This window comes from Dendrobium catenatum, unplaced genomic scaffold (assembly GCF_001605985.2).
Source record: "Dendrobium catenatum unplaced genomic scaffold, ASM160598v2 fragScaff_scaffold_43, whole genome shotgun sequence".
Lineage (NCBI taxonomy): Eukaryota > Viridiplantae > Streptophyta > Magnoliopsida > Asparagales > Orchidaceae > Dendrobium > Dendrobium catenatum.
The window spans coordinates 370,458-385,535 of record NW_021318505.1 but is presented as its reverse complement, the minus strand read 5'-3'; the positions used below and the strand labels follow the sequence as shown (position 1 = coordinate 385,535).

General features: G+C 34.8%; 1 protein-coding gene across 1 annotated transcript; it reads left to right on the top strand.

Annotated features, from left to right (window-relative positions):
• Positions 1–203: 203 nt before the first annotated feature.
• Positions 204–2,566, top strand: LOC110107070. The gene is made up of 5 exons (XM_020837212.1): positions 204–993; positions 1,072–1,213; positions 1,300–1,799; positions 1,885–1,971; positions 2,433–2,566. Exons 1-5 carry the CDS (start codon positions 204–206, stop codon positions 2,564–2,566), a joined length of 1,653 nt encoding a protein of 550 aa, XP_020692871.1.
• Positions 2,567–15,078: the final 12,512 nt, after the last annotated feature.

Here is a 15,078-nt window from a genome sequence, read left to right as displayed (position 1 = left end):
AGCATAATCCTCATAATTCATCTTAATCCCAAGGTTTTCTAGACTTTGTTGTGTATCCAATTTGCAAAGCTTCAAGTTGTAGTGTGCGTGAAAAGGTGGATATTGCGTGGAATCATTTTAGTGAGATTAAAGGAGCTGAGGGGAAGAGACAATTCAAATGTTTGCATTGTGGTATTGTGTACAAGGGAGGAGGAATAAATATAATGAAACAACATCTAGCAAAAGTTAAGGGGAATATAGCAGCATGCAAGAAGGTTCCATATGATGTTAGATTTCAAATGCAGGAGAACTTAAAGGATATTTCAAAAAGAAAACAACAAGTGCAAGAGGAGTTAGAAAGCACACGATTTCCAATAGATGCTGAAGTAGACGAAGGAGGGGATTCTTCCTCCCAACCTAAATCCCAATCCTCTGAAGCATATATATTAGAACTTGCTAAGGGGAAGAGAAAGCTTGCTGAGATTGACACTTTCTTTGCTCCAAGAACAAAATCAGGTTCACCACCTTCAATCAAAAGTGTTTTGGCATCTAAGGAAGTAGTACATCATGCTGACCTAGCTCTAGCAAGGTGGTTTTTTTATTGTTGCATACCTTTCAATGCCTTAAATTCACCATATGCACAGAAAGCTGTGGATGCTATAACTGCTATAGGTCCTGGATACAAGCTTCCATCTTACCATAATATGAGGGTTAACCTACTTAAGGATTATAAAGAGGAGTGTAGGTTACTCATTGATTGCTATAGAAATACTTGGAAGGACACAGGATGTACTCTTATGGCGGATGGATGGACTGATGGAAGGAGTAGAACATTAATAAATTTTATGATTTATTGCCCCCGTGGTGTATCTTTTTTGAAATCAGTGGATGCATTAGATATTGTTAAGGATGCTACAAACTTGTGCTCATTATTTAGTGAAATTGTTGAGTGGGTAGGGCCTGAAAACATTGTTCAGCTTGTTACCGATAATGCTGCTAATTACAAGAAAGCAGGTGAGCTCTTACAAGCTAGATTTAACAACATTTATTGGTTGCCTTGTGCTGCACACTGTTTGAATTTAATTTTGAAAGACTTGGGCAGCATGCCTCTCATAGAGGACTTGGCAAAGAAAGCATCCAATGTGATGATTTTTGCTTATAATCATGTTTATGTACTTGCTTGGCTTAGGAAAAGGCAGGGTTGGAAGGAGATTGTGCGTCCAGGAGCCACACGGTTTGCAACAACTTCCATAACCTTAAATAGTATATGTGAGCATAAAAATGATCAACAAGTTTTAATTACAAGTAAGTTTTATGCAGATTCAAAGATAGCCAAAACCTGTACGGGGAAAGAGCAGCTGCAATAATCTTAGATTTAAAGTTTTGGAATGATTGTTTAATAATTTCAAAGATAGCAGGTCCTTTGATCAGGTTGTTGCGCATTATGGACTCAGATGAGAAACCATCACTTGATTATTTATATGATGGAATGTATAGGGCACGGAAGGCAATCAAAGCTATGTTTAGAAATGTTAAAAGATTATATAAGCCATTCACCAGTATAGTAAAAAGAAGATGGGATACTCAATTAAGACAAGGCATTCATGCAGCAGCATATTTTCTAAATCCTCAATTTCAGTACGAAAAGGAGAATTACTATCAAAAGACAGAAGTATTGCAAGGACTTGTTGAACTTATTGGAAATAAGGATGTTTTTCATAAGCCCAAACTTGCAATGAATGAGGTTGGATTATTTCGAGATAGCTTAGAAAGTTTTGGAAAATCAATTGCTCTAACGATGGCAAAGGAAATGCAACCTGGTAATTATCTTTTAAATGTCCATGCATATACCTTTTTTTGACTTATATGCTTATTTACTAAACTTTATAATATCACATTATGCAGATGAGTGGTGGAAGATGTTTGGATCAAGTGCCCTTAACTTGCAGAAAGTTGCTATAAGAATTCTTAGCCAAACATCATCATCATCTGGTTGCGAAAGAAATTGGAGTGTTTTTGAACAAATTCACTCAAAGAGATGCAATCATTTGGAGCATCAACGATTGAACGACCTCGTGTATCTTTGATATAATATAAATTTAAAAGATAGGTATAATTATTTATTTTTGAACGCAATCAATACATTGTATGTTTATAGAAATGTCACTAAAATTATTACTTCATTATTTAGGTTTAAACTAAAAAAAGAAGCTATGATCCTCTTGATTACACTTGTGTTGAAATAGTATATTTTTGGGCCCTTGATGAGGAATCACCTCCAAATCTTACATTAGAGGAGTTGGAAACTGAGATATACGAAGAGTCTTCAATACATGTATTGAAGAGCAAATATTGCATCCACTCAGCCTACACCTAGTAAGTTAGTAAAATATGAACATATTATTTAAGTAAAATAAAAAATACCCATTAATATTTTTAATTTGTTTGTGAAGGTGAACTTGAGAATGAAGGAGATGGAGATGACTTTATTGACTTCAATGATTTAGGTGCATTTGTGGCTGCAGATTTTAGTGAAGCAGGACATGAAGACTTAAATTGTGAGGATAGCTTTCACGATGCAAATTAGGAGATATATGATTTTACTTTTGTGGAATTAATTAAGAGAAACATTAGTAACTTTATTTATGTATTATGAATGTGTTTTTCTTTTTCTTTCACAATGCACCCATGTTTTGAATGTTTTTGTGCTTGACATATCAGTGCTAGATTGTAGTTTTATACTTTTATTCAAGGTTATGAATTTTTGTTGGCATATATTTAAAGATTAATTAAAGATTTTTTGTTTGTATTTAAAGATATGCTTCTATTCCTATAACTCCTTGTTGGTATTTAATTATTTGTTGAATGTCGTAATTATTCTTTCATTAAAACAAATTTGGTATGGCAGACGAATTTTGAAATGCTTCTGGCAAAACCAAGCAACACTGCAAAAATCCAAATCGTATTATAGAAGGTTTCTTCCTCAAAACCCAACACTTGACAAAAGATATGCATTCAAGAAAAATAATTCTTCCAAAAATATGTTAGGAGAAATAATAATCAAAATAATAATATTTGGAATCATAAAAAATATATAAGTTGCAAAAAAATCAAATATGCAAAACTAAATAGCAACTATCTTAATACTGAAGATAATGGTCATCCTTGTCTAAAACCACATTCAACATGAATCCATTTACTTCTTTTCCCATTAATAATAATGGAAAACTTTGGACAAGAAACACATTGCATAACAAGCTGAATAAAAATATCAGGAAAGCCCATAATGAAGAGGACTTGCTTCAATGTATCCCATCCCATACTAACATAGGCTTGTTCCATATCCAATTTAAGCATCATAAATCCTGGGTTAGATTTAGAAAATCTAAATTTATTAATTATCTCATGTATAAGAAGATAATTATCAGATATTGATCTACCCGGAATAAATGCCACTAGTTGTTCTGAAACAGCACTTGGAATACAATCCTTTATTCTATTCCAAATCATGCCAAGCACCATTTTGTAAATAGTTTGACATAAACTAATAGGTCTGAAATTTTTAACATCATTAGCATTAACCTTTGGAAGCAAAACTTCCAAAATTTCTCTCCATTCATCAAGCATCCTTCCTGATTCAAAGAAAGATTTTACTACTTTCCATACCTCCATATGAATAATATTGCAGTAGCTTTTAAAGAAAAATGAGTTCACCCTATCATTCCTGGGAGACTTATTACTGTTCATTTTCTTAAAAATAGAAACCAATTCAATCTTTTGGAAATCTACCATAAGAGAATTCTTCTGGGCTAAAACTTTGATTCATAGGCCATCCTTCCATTAAACAATTTCTGAATATCCATTTGTTTAGAAAGAAATTTTCAAAAATATTGTGAATTTCCTATGGATTGTTAACGGGAATGCCTTCCATATTTCTAATTTGATGAATGATGTTACCATTTATTCTAGAGTTTACAAAATTCTGAAAGAAATGAGAGTTGTGATCACTCTCATACAACCACTGAGCTCTTGATCTTTGCCTCAACCACATTGCTAATCTACCAAGAGTTACATTATGATCATTTACCTTCATTCTCGAAGCAACAAGCTTCTCTGAACTAAGCCCCGTTTCACTCTCCTCTAGTTGAAGAGATAAAATTTCCTACTGCAACTCCTTCTTCAGCCCATTTAAATCCTTCAATTTCTTTTTGCTCCAAAAAAATAAGCTTTTAAGAGATCTAGCAATTTTCCTCTTAAGAATGTCCGAATCAGATCCATAATCAGCTTTATGCCATGTTTTTTTAATCACACCCCATAAAGAATCATAAGATCACCAAACATTCTCAAATTTGATAGATTTCTGAAAAAAAGGCCTGAGTATTGAGAAGATTAATAAGTATCAGACAGTGGTCTGAAGAAACTCTAGCCAAGTGGTTGATAACTGCAAAATGGGATAAGTTCTAAGGCTTTGGAATTAAGTAAAATTATGTCTAGACTTTCCCAGATATGAGCAATACCTTCCTTATTATTACACCATGTGAACTTGGGTCCCCTTAGACCTATATCATGAAAATCATTTCTTTTTAAGAACTCTATTATCTCTGTGGGCCTTTAGAAAACAAGAATCTTTTACCTCCTTTTTTGTCATTTTGGAAAGAATACAATTAAAATCTCCCTCAATAATACAAGGTTTATCCAGCGATGTAAAGTTTTCAATAAGTTCCCATAGATTCCTTCTTTCACTCACGGTCTTGTTACTATAAACAATAGCAATAGTCCAAGTATTACCTGTCAAATCTGTTAATTTCTCGATAATACATTGGTTTGATGAAGTGAGAACATTAAAAGAAGAAACACCATTTTTCCAAAGAGCAAGAATACCTCCAGCTTTACCTTTAGCATCAAGATGAAATAAATTCCATCCACTTCCCACAATTTTACTAACTTTGTTTCTATATATACAAGCCAATTTAGTCTCCAATAAGCCAATAAAGAACACTCCATTATCCTTAATAACACTCCTTAAATAATGGGAAGCTTATTTCTTCTTAGCTCCCCTACAATTCCAAAAGAGTAAAGATGCCATTATGGATATGATGGGGAGAATCCCCCAATGCTTTTCAACTTATCTACACTTTTTCTACCTGTAAGACTATTCTTTAGAGGTCCAAATTTTTTAGGATCCTTCTCCCATTTAGTGGATGATTTAATATCCTCATTATCCTTCTCAAATGATTTAAGAAGGTCACAATTATGTAAATCCTTTTCTTCATGACACTGTAAAGAAATCTTTGCATCATTCCCATCATTACTAACTGGAGAGCTTTTACATGCTACAGATTTTTTTAAAACAGGAATTTTGTTAAATTCTATAACATTACAATCAGGACCGCATTCTCCTTCCATAACATTAATACCATCTACTCCTTCAATGCCCAAATAAAATTCATAATTTCCATTTTCTTTAACAGAACTCCCATCATTGAAAGACTATGAATTAGAATTATCTTCTTCTTTATTAGAAATAGCTGCAGGAACAAATTCTCCTTCTTCCAATTTTTCTGGCTCATAGACAATTTCAATTTTTTCTTTTTCTTCCATTTGCACTGGGAGCACATCATTCTCCATCATGTTATTATATACCATACATAACATTTTCCACAATGCCATTAGAAGAAGCAGTAATAGGTCCCTTTGCCACCATAGAACTATCTCTGATTATTTTAGAATTTTCATCCTTAGACTTATGACTGGTCTTCTCCACATATTTATAGCCTGAAGTAGTGACATTAGACCTTGTTTTATAATGGAATGGTCTTTTCTTTCCATGATTTACCAAAATCGAGGGGCCATAATCTTCGTTGTAGTTCAGCCTATCTTTAACAATAGGAATGTTGCAGTTATTAATTACTTTTCTAGTTATTTCACCCTTCATAACTTCAGGAACCTTCTCATAGAGATTAACAGCCTTCTCATTCACTGATAAGTCCACCTTATCAATGTTATTAAAAGAACTACATTTATAAGAATTGAGACCAATTCTACCACAGTGAAAGCATAAGGATGCAATCTTTTCATGTTGTACCTCTTGGAAGAAATGCCCAGAACAACCTTCAACCCATACTCCTTGAGGAAGCTTTTCATCAATCTTAATGCAAACACATATTCTTACAAACTCTCTCCTTCCCCAATTAAACATATTACCATCAAGAAATAATGGTATAGAATTTTTGATGCAATTCTAGTTATATTATTTGCATCCCAACAGGATAACATAAGATATGATAGTCTAATCCAAACTGTAGAAATTAATTTTCTTAAAGAAAGAGTTGAAAACTTGGATTCTATTCTTCCATTCTAATAATATGTCCAGCAACGAACCATGGTCCTCCACTCAACATAGCTTCCTTAACTTCGATCAAGTGAAATGAACATAACATCTAGTCCATTTCTAGATTGGTAAGATGAAAAGCCCCCAATCCATTCCACTGTCTCCTTAACTCATTGCTTATAACACCAAAAGGAATAGACTTACCGAAAACTTTAACCACAATAGAATTGTGTAGCCTATGAATATTTCCATTTTCATCATTAGAAAGAATTTTGACAGCTACTCCATCTTCAGTCATTTCCACATTTTCAGGAGGATTTATAATCCTTATATGAGGTTTTCTCCAAGCATTAACATTATCATTTGACATGAGAAATTCAATTTTGTTACTAACTGAGTTAAACTCCTTCTCAACATTACTTTTAACCATCTTCTCATTGAGTGAAACATGAATCAAATTTCTAACAGAAGCTTCAATAGATGAAGAAAGAATTTGTGCAAAAATCGGAAAAAAACTAGATTTAGAAATTCTAGAATCAACCAGAGTACCTGCTAAATCATCATTATGTAGAACATTTTTGTTAACCAGTATCAAGGAATTCACATTTATCACACTATTGCCAAGGATTGCATTTGAATGTTCGAATCTATTAACAAAAAATTTCATACCTGACGAAGAAGCATCAAGATCAAAAGATTTCAATGGAGAAACATCAGGCGTCTTCACCTTACACGGTGTAATACTTTTAGGATCATGCCAAATACCTTTTCCCTTACCTTCAATGAAAATAATCTTTTTTGGAGAAATACCATTATTTTTCATTATCACCAACGGACCATAAGAACGCCTCTTCTTCTCATTCTTAATCTCATGATTTGGATCTGTCTTTCGACGATTAATATCTTTGCTAATCGTAATACCCAACCTATTAGGTTGTGCATTAGTTGTAGAGACAGGAGATGGCTGGTGGCCATCGGCCGTCATCTCTGTGTAGATTACTGAAAAATTGAGAACCAAAAATTTAAAACGGGAGTTTCTCTCTCTAAACGGGAGTTTCTCTCTCTACTCTTTAAATGAGAACCAAAAATTTTTGAGAGACTACTTGGGAGAAGGAATCTGAGATGAGATAGTTATATCTAGGATTATTCTGATAATATTACTTAGAAATATTGAGGATGATATTTGTTAAAGGTGAGTAGATTGTAGTAACCTTTAAAATTTAAATGAAAAGTGATGACCTATAACAATTAAAAATTATTTTAGGAGTTATTATAAATCCAAGTCATAAACCGTCTTTGCCATAACGTAGATATTATCATGCTTTAGTTTCACTAGTATATTTTTTTCTATTTTTTGGGCATTAGTACAATTCTATTGCAATCTAGGAGTCTGAGCACATATTTTGATGATTATAAATATTAATGGAGTTTACTTAGCTTCTCATACTTAATATTATTGCATATTTTTTGTGTCTACTTTGGGAACCTGAGGAAGATGTAACTAATTTATGCTTAATAGAAAATGATACAATTATTAACTCAAGTTAGGAAGAGGTATGTGAATTGTCTTATGAAGAGTTACTTTCAATTTTAGAAAAAAATGCATGATTTATACATGAAGCTTAAGAAATAACTTGCATGTTTATAGAAGGACATTTTTTATTTGAAATTTAATCATGACACATTAGTTAGAGAGCATAGTGAAATCAAATCTTAATATATTTCAGCATCACTGTTAGATAAATTTGATGATTTAAATAAGAAGCATATTAAATTAACAGATTAACATAACTCCTTGAAAAATGAGCATATTGAGTTAGAAAAAGCATTCAAGAACTAAAGGCACTTGTAATGGAACTAGACACGAGTGAGCATGCATTGAAATTCAAAGGTGACATTTAAAAAAGTGCAAATAAATTTTTATAGAAAATAATATTGCACTTCAAAATGCTACACAAGGGCCTACACTATCACTAAAGCAATAACCTATGACACAACAAGCATCATATGTGCCTAGGAAGAGGCACTGTCCCCCACATAGGTCAGTGAATCCATTCGTATGGGTTAGGAGTTATTATTATGGCATACTAGGACATATAGCATGCATGTGCACTTTGCACTATAGAAAATAGCTTGTTTGGAGTCCCAATATCTCATCACATCATATCGTTCATTCCATTGATTCATTGAACCATAAGGTGGAAACCAAACTCACTTGAGTTCCCAAATCTAACCTTTAATTGATTTTATAGAGATTCTTTCATAAGAAGACATGTTATAACATATGGTACTTGGAAAGCGGCTACTTATTATTATTATTATTATTATTATTATTATTATTATTTATACCACTAGTAGATCTAATCCTAGGAAAAGAAAGCATGATGACTCACATCTAACCTTGAGGAGAAGAAAGCTAGAGTGGTTCAATGAAGGGCATGCTCCACCACTAGTAGTTGATCATATGAAAAGGAAGTATGAGGAGGGGACTCACACTTGATCATAGAGGAAGATTTTAATTAAAATAAGGGTGGTTCCACAATGGGCATGCTCCACCACTAGTGAATCTAATTATAAGGAAAGAAATTATAATAACTCACATCTAACTTAAAAGATAAAAAAGCAAGAATGGTGCAATTAAGGGTATGCTCTACCACTAGTGGATAATCATATGGAATGGAAGCCATTAGTGGGGACATATACCAAACCATTGAGGGTTGAAAAATGTTTGATTTGATACTAGGGTAGTGTCATAAAGGATGTACTTAACTATTAGTGGATCATCCTAAGAAAAGAAAGCATGATGACTCATATCTAACCTTAAGGAGAAAAAAGATAGAGTGGTGCCATGAAAGGTGTGCTCCACTATTAGTAGATGATCATATGAAATGGAAGCCTGAGGAGAGGCCTCACACATAACTAGAAAGGATAAAAAATGTTTGAATTGATACTATGGAGGTGACATAAAGTGCGTGCTCCACCACAAGTTGATCTAATCATAAGGAAAGAAAATACGATGACTCACATCTAAACTTAAGGATCAAAAAGCAAGAGTGGTGCCATGGAGGTCATTCTGCACAACTAGTAGATGATCGTATGAAAAGGAATCATGAGGAGGGGACTCACACCAACCATAGAGGATTGATCAGGTTTGAATTGATACTAGTGTGGTGCTATAAAGGGCATGCTCCATAACTAGTGGATCTAATCCTAAGGATAGAAATCACAATGACTCATATTTAACCTTAAGGATCAAAAGAAAGAGTGGTTCTATGAAGGGCTAGCTTCACCACTAGGAGATGATCATATGGAAAGGAAGCCTTAGGAGGGGACTCACACATAACCATAGAGGATAAAAACGGTCTAAATTGATACTAGGGTGGTGCTACAAAGTGTGTGCTCTTCCACTAGTGGATCTAATCTTAAGGAAAGAAAGTATAATTACTCACATTTAACCTTAAGGATAAAATGGCTAGAGTGGTGCCATGAAAGACATGCTCCATTAGTAGCATATGATTGTACAAAAGTCAAGCCTAAGGAGGGGAATAACTCTTAACTCTAGAGGATTAGATATGTTTGAATTGATACTAGGGTGGTTCCATAAAGGGTGTGCTCTACCACTAGTGTATTTAATCCTAAGAAAACAATGCACGATGAATAACTTTTAACCTTAATAAAAAGAGGGCATGAGGGGTTCCACAATGGGCATGCTCCACCACTAGTGAGTGTTTGTTCTGAAAGGAAGCCTGAGGAGGGGACTCACACCTAACCATAGAGTATCAAAAATCAAAGTAAAACTAGGATGGTGCCATGAGGGTTGTACTCCATCGCCAGTAGATCTACTCCTAAGAAAAGAAAGCATGATGACTCACATCTAACCAAAAGGATTAGAAAGGGTTAATTTTATAAACTCAAGATTTGGATAAAATTAATTCAACTTGATTCAAAACTTAATGATATTTTTATTGATTTTTATGTAAAGCTACATCAAGCATAGTATTACTTAAGGAAATTTATTACGAATCTAGTTTCATGAATTATAATTTTGATGATAGCAAAGATTTATAACACTTCAATTTTTCTACGACTGCCTTGCCTACTAATGTTTCAGGTCCACAAGATCAAATTTCAAATCAGGTTAGCTCAAGATTGGATATATTAGGATTGAGCTAGTCTGTAAACTGTCATTAAGTTTATTTTACCTTTTCTTGAGTCTATTATAATAATGTAGGTCCTGATGCTAAGTAACCTTGCACACACACACACACTCGGGGGAAAATTTTTATCTGTTTTAGAGTTTTTTATTTTTAATCATATCATCCAGGATGATCCCAAAATCATCTTCGATGATCGGTTAAAAATAGAAACCCTAATTAGGGCATCTTGGTTAAGAAAACCACAATTAAGCAGATTGTTCTGGATGATATTATCATCGTCCGGGATGAAAGGCTCAAGGCAGAAAGAATCAGCCGCCAGATCTATTTGGGTATGTTTTATTTTTGGACATCATCCAGGAGAATGTCCTGTATGATGATTGCAATTATGCCTAAATTAGTTTGGTAATTAAGGAAAGTAATTAAAGTTTGATTGTACGATCTTATCGTCCAGGATGATCGCAAGATCATCTTGGACAATTAGTTAAACAAACCTTAGTTTCTTCTTATATGACCAGAATGATGCTCTAGACAATGTGTATTATTTTGCACTAATCATTGTCCAAATTGTCCTGGACGATCAGTTATTTTTTCATCGTCCAAACAACAAACATGGAGATGTTATGGATGATATTTAAGGTTTTGAACTAATCATCTAGGCCGATCGTTGAATCATCCTGGATGATCAATTTAGTTTTTCATCATCAAGACATGTATTCAGGGTGATGTTCTAGATGATACTCAATGATTTGAACTAATCGTATAGGATGATCTGAATATCATCCTTGATGATTATGTCGGTTTGTTGCAATTAAGAGAAATCCTGAAGCTCTTCTATTTAAGATCTCTTGTTTACCCAAGATTATATCTTTTGCCGATGTCTTGACATGAGAGAGTTAAGAGAAGAGGGAGAGGTTAGGAGAGAGAGAGAGAGGATCTTGTGAGGGGGTGTTTATAAGCGCTTCATAAAGGTTGCTCCAAGCAAGGTTCCACATCATCTTCTTTGGTCATCATCCCTAGTTCCTTAGAGGTTCTAGAGAGGTCTAGTTTAGAAACTAATTAAGGTTCTCTGCCTGCTTCAGGAGGAAGGAAAAGGATTTGGGTTCTATGCCTGGTTTAAGAGAAAGAAAATAGACCTGGGTTATCTGCCTGCTTTAGGAGGAAGCAAAAGTAGTTGGGTTCTCTGTCTCAGCTGGGTTAGTTGAAAAGAGGTTTGTACAGGCTTCTCCACCTTACTATTGGAGAAAAAGGAGAGTCACTGAGTTTATTGCAATACCCGGAGGAGAGGCTCCGGGGAGTGGACATAGGTCAAAAGTTGACAGAACCACTAAAAATTTCTGTGTTCTTTCTTATAATTTTTCTACATTTAATTTCCACACTTCATGTTTCTTGTGGTGAATTTTGGTTTACTTTAAGATTGTGTTTTTGATTGAGAAGATTTTAAATAGTGATGGGGATACCAAATATTAAAACAACCTAACAAGTTGGTTAGTATCCCAACTTTCCCAAAAGATGGAAAATGAAACCTAGTAAAAATCCCATATTTCATCATAATGGTTTTAAGAAGGTATAAGAAGCCTAAAAGCAAAACAAGTAAATGATAACAAGTTTCAAGAAAAAACAAAAACAACTACTAAACCAGCTATCCAAACATCAACCAAAACCCCATCAATCTTAGGGTCCAACAAGCTCCAATAAAGAGTAGAATTCTCCGATGTTGCATCAACACAACTGACAACAAGCACCAAGAATGAACCAATCAACGATGACAAAGCAATAACACCAACGACCTCCTCAATAGTCCAAGAGTCAGCCTCTTCACAAGCAAAGTCATACAGACACCACCACACCCATCATACTGGCAAGAACAACACTAGTAATATTCCAATGTAAAGCCATAACACCGACAACCACCTTAAGAAGCCAATATCCGGCCTCATCATTTCAAAAGCCAACCAAACTGATAATCATCACCACTCTCTTCACATTAACAAAAGAAAAATAAAAAAACTTCAAATCCTTCATATCATTAACCAATAAGACTTGATCTTCAAAGAGCAACTGAAAAAAAGCAACCGAACAACCATTTCATCATTACAAACATCAACCAACAACCTTCTCAACATAGTCGATCCATGGGCAGACCCTTTAGATGATCCAAACAATGTTGACAAAGCAAAAACCATAGCTCCAACATTAATAGGCAAATTTATGGAATCAAGAAAATCCATAACCCAAAGTAATCTCAAACTTCAGTTAACGTACATAAGCAAGAAATTTACCCCAGCATTGCCACTAGGACAATCCAAAACAAGAACTGAAGGACAAGCAATCACTACCAAGATTGCCTCAGATCTTTCACCAAAAACTTTTAATAAATCAAGCGCTGAATTGGACTTGAACAATATTCTCATCAAAGAACCTTCGCAACTCAAATCACTCAGGAATACAAAGATCATCTCTGCCAAGATTGATAAAAAGCCAAGATCATCTCGTCTCAGGAATTATTCTACCAAAATTGATTTCAAATCGATCACCTTCACAAAAACAAGCTGAAGGAGAACCTCAAGTCGATGAAGATCCACTAAAATCCAAAGCATCGCCAATATGATAAGATCGTAATTATTCGACAAAATCTCCAAGACCGTCGAGATTGTTCTCCGCTCTTCTCCACTCATCCTGCTCTTCTTTCCGTCAATAATGACAGAGACGCACCAAGGACCTCCGTCAGCCATACAAGGTCGACGGAGAACCACCGATCGCCTATGTTCCGTCAAAATAGCTCGCTCAGCTCCTCTTCTGCTTTAAAATTTTGAATTAAAATATGTTAAAGAGGCTATAATTTAACGATGAGAGGGATTTGTCACAACTTATTATAAAATGTTTAAACTATTTTTTCTGTGCTTTGAAATTAGAAGATTATATATGTGTTTCAACTTGTGCAATTGGTAAAAGAAATATGTGATAGATTATATATTATTCATGAAAGAATAAATAAAGTTAAGTAATCTAGGTTGAATATTTTATTACATGACTACAAAAGTTTTTGTATTAAACCTACTGATTCAATTTCTAACTTGTATTCTAGGTTTTCTCAAATTATCACCTCATTGCATGCCTGAGGAAGAGAGCTAACTAACTATAAAAGAGTCAATAAAATTTTGAGATGCTTGAGTTCTTCCTTTGATGCTAAGATTACTTCATTTACTGAATCTAAGGCTTTGATACTTACTCTGTTGATAACTTACTTGGATCACTCATTGCTTACGAGCAAGGGGTGAACCAAAGACAACATGATGCAGGTGAGAAGAAGAAGGAGAAAACCATGGCACTAAAGGCCAATGACACGGAATTGTTGCAAATCTGAGTTTATGGATTAGACTTTTGATGACAGTAAACATTCATGATTTCATATGACTGCCTTGCCTACTAAATTTTCAGGTCCACAAGATCGAATGCAACTTAAGCCAGCTCAAGATCGGGTAGATTTGGGTTGAGTCAAGTTTGTATTTTTTCCTTTCTTGAGTCAATTGTAAAAGTGGTTCCTGATGCTAAGTAATCTTGCACACAAACACTTGAGGGGTTTTTTTGAGTTTTTCTATTTTGAGTACATCAGCCTGGACGATGTTCATATCGGCCAGGACGATTCAACTAAAAATAGAAACACTAATTATGGCATCCTTATTAAGCAACCTTCATTAAGCAAATCGTCCTCGATGATATTTGTATCGGCCAGGATGATATGCTCAAATAAGAAAGAATCAGCCACCATGATCAATTTAGGTATTCTTTATTTTAAATTATCGACCAAGACGAACTCCATATCCTCCTGGATGATACAACATAATTATGCCTAAATTAATCTGGTAATTATGGAAAGCAATTAAGGCTGATTGATACGATCACATCGGTCAGGCCGATCTCAAAATCGACCAGGATGATGTCCTGGACAATTGACATCGACCAGCATCTATTCCAGGCGATGTTCGGGACAATTGTACTCGAATTTAAACTAATCGGCCAAGATGATGGTATATCGACCTGGATGATGCAACCAATTTTCTTTTGATCTTCCCAACTCGTCTCGGCTGATTGAGCTTATTTTGTAGTGATCGACCGGAATGATATTCCTATCGTCCTGGATGATAAAGTAGGTTCTTAAAATTTTATTTAAAGGACCCAAATTTTTTCATGCTTAAGACCATGAGTGCTGCTGTCTTGACCTGAGAGAGCCTTATGAGAGGGAGGGAGAGAGAGAGAGAGAGAGAGAGAGAGAGAGAGAGAGAGGAACTTATGAGGGGGAGTTTGTGAGAGGGTTCACAAAGGTTTCTCCAAGAAAGGTTCCAAGTCGTCATCTCCGTTCTTCGTCCTTCATCCTTGGGAGGTTCTTGGGAGGTCTACTTCAGCAAAAGGTCTAGGTTCTCACCCCGCTTTAGGTGGAAGCAAAAGGAGTCAGTTCTCTACCGCACCGTGGTTGGTGAAAAGGAGTCTGTTGTAAAGGCTTCTCCGCCTAGCTGTGGGAGCTAAAGGAGAGACACTTAGTTAGTGCAATTCTCGGAGGGTGCCTCTGAGGAGTGGACGTATGTCAAGGATTGACCGAACCACTATAAATCC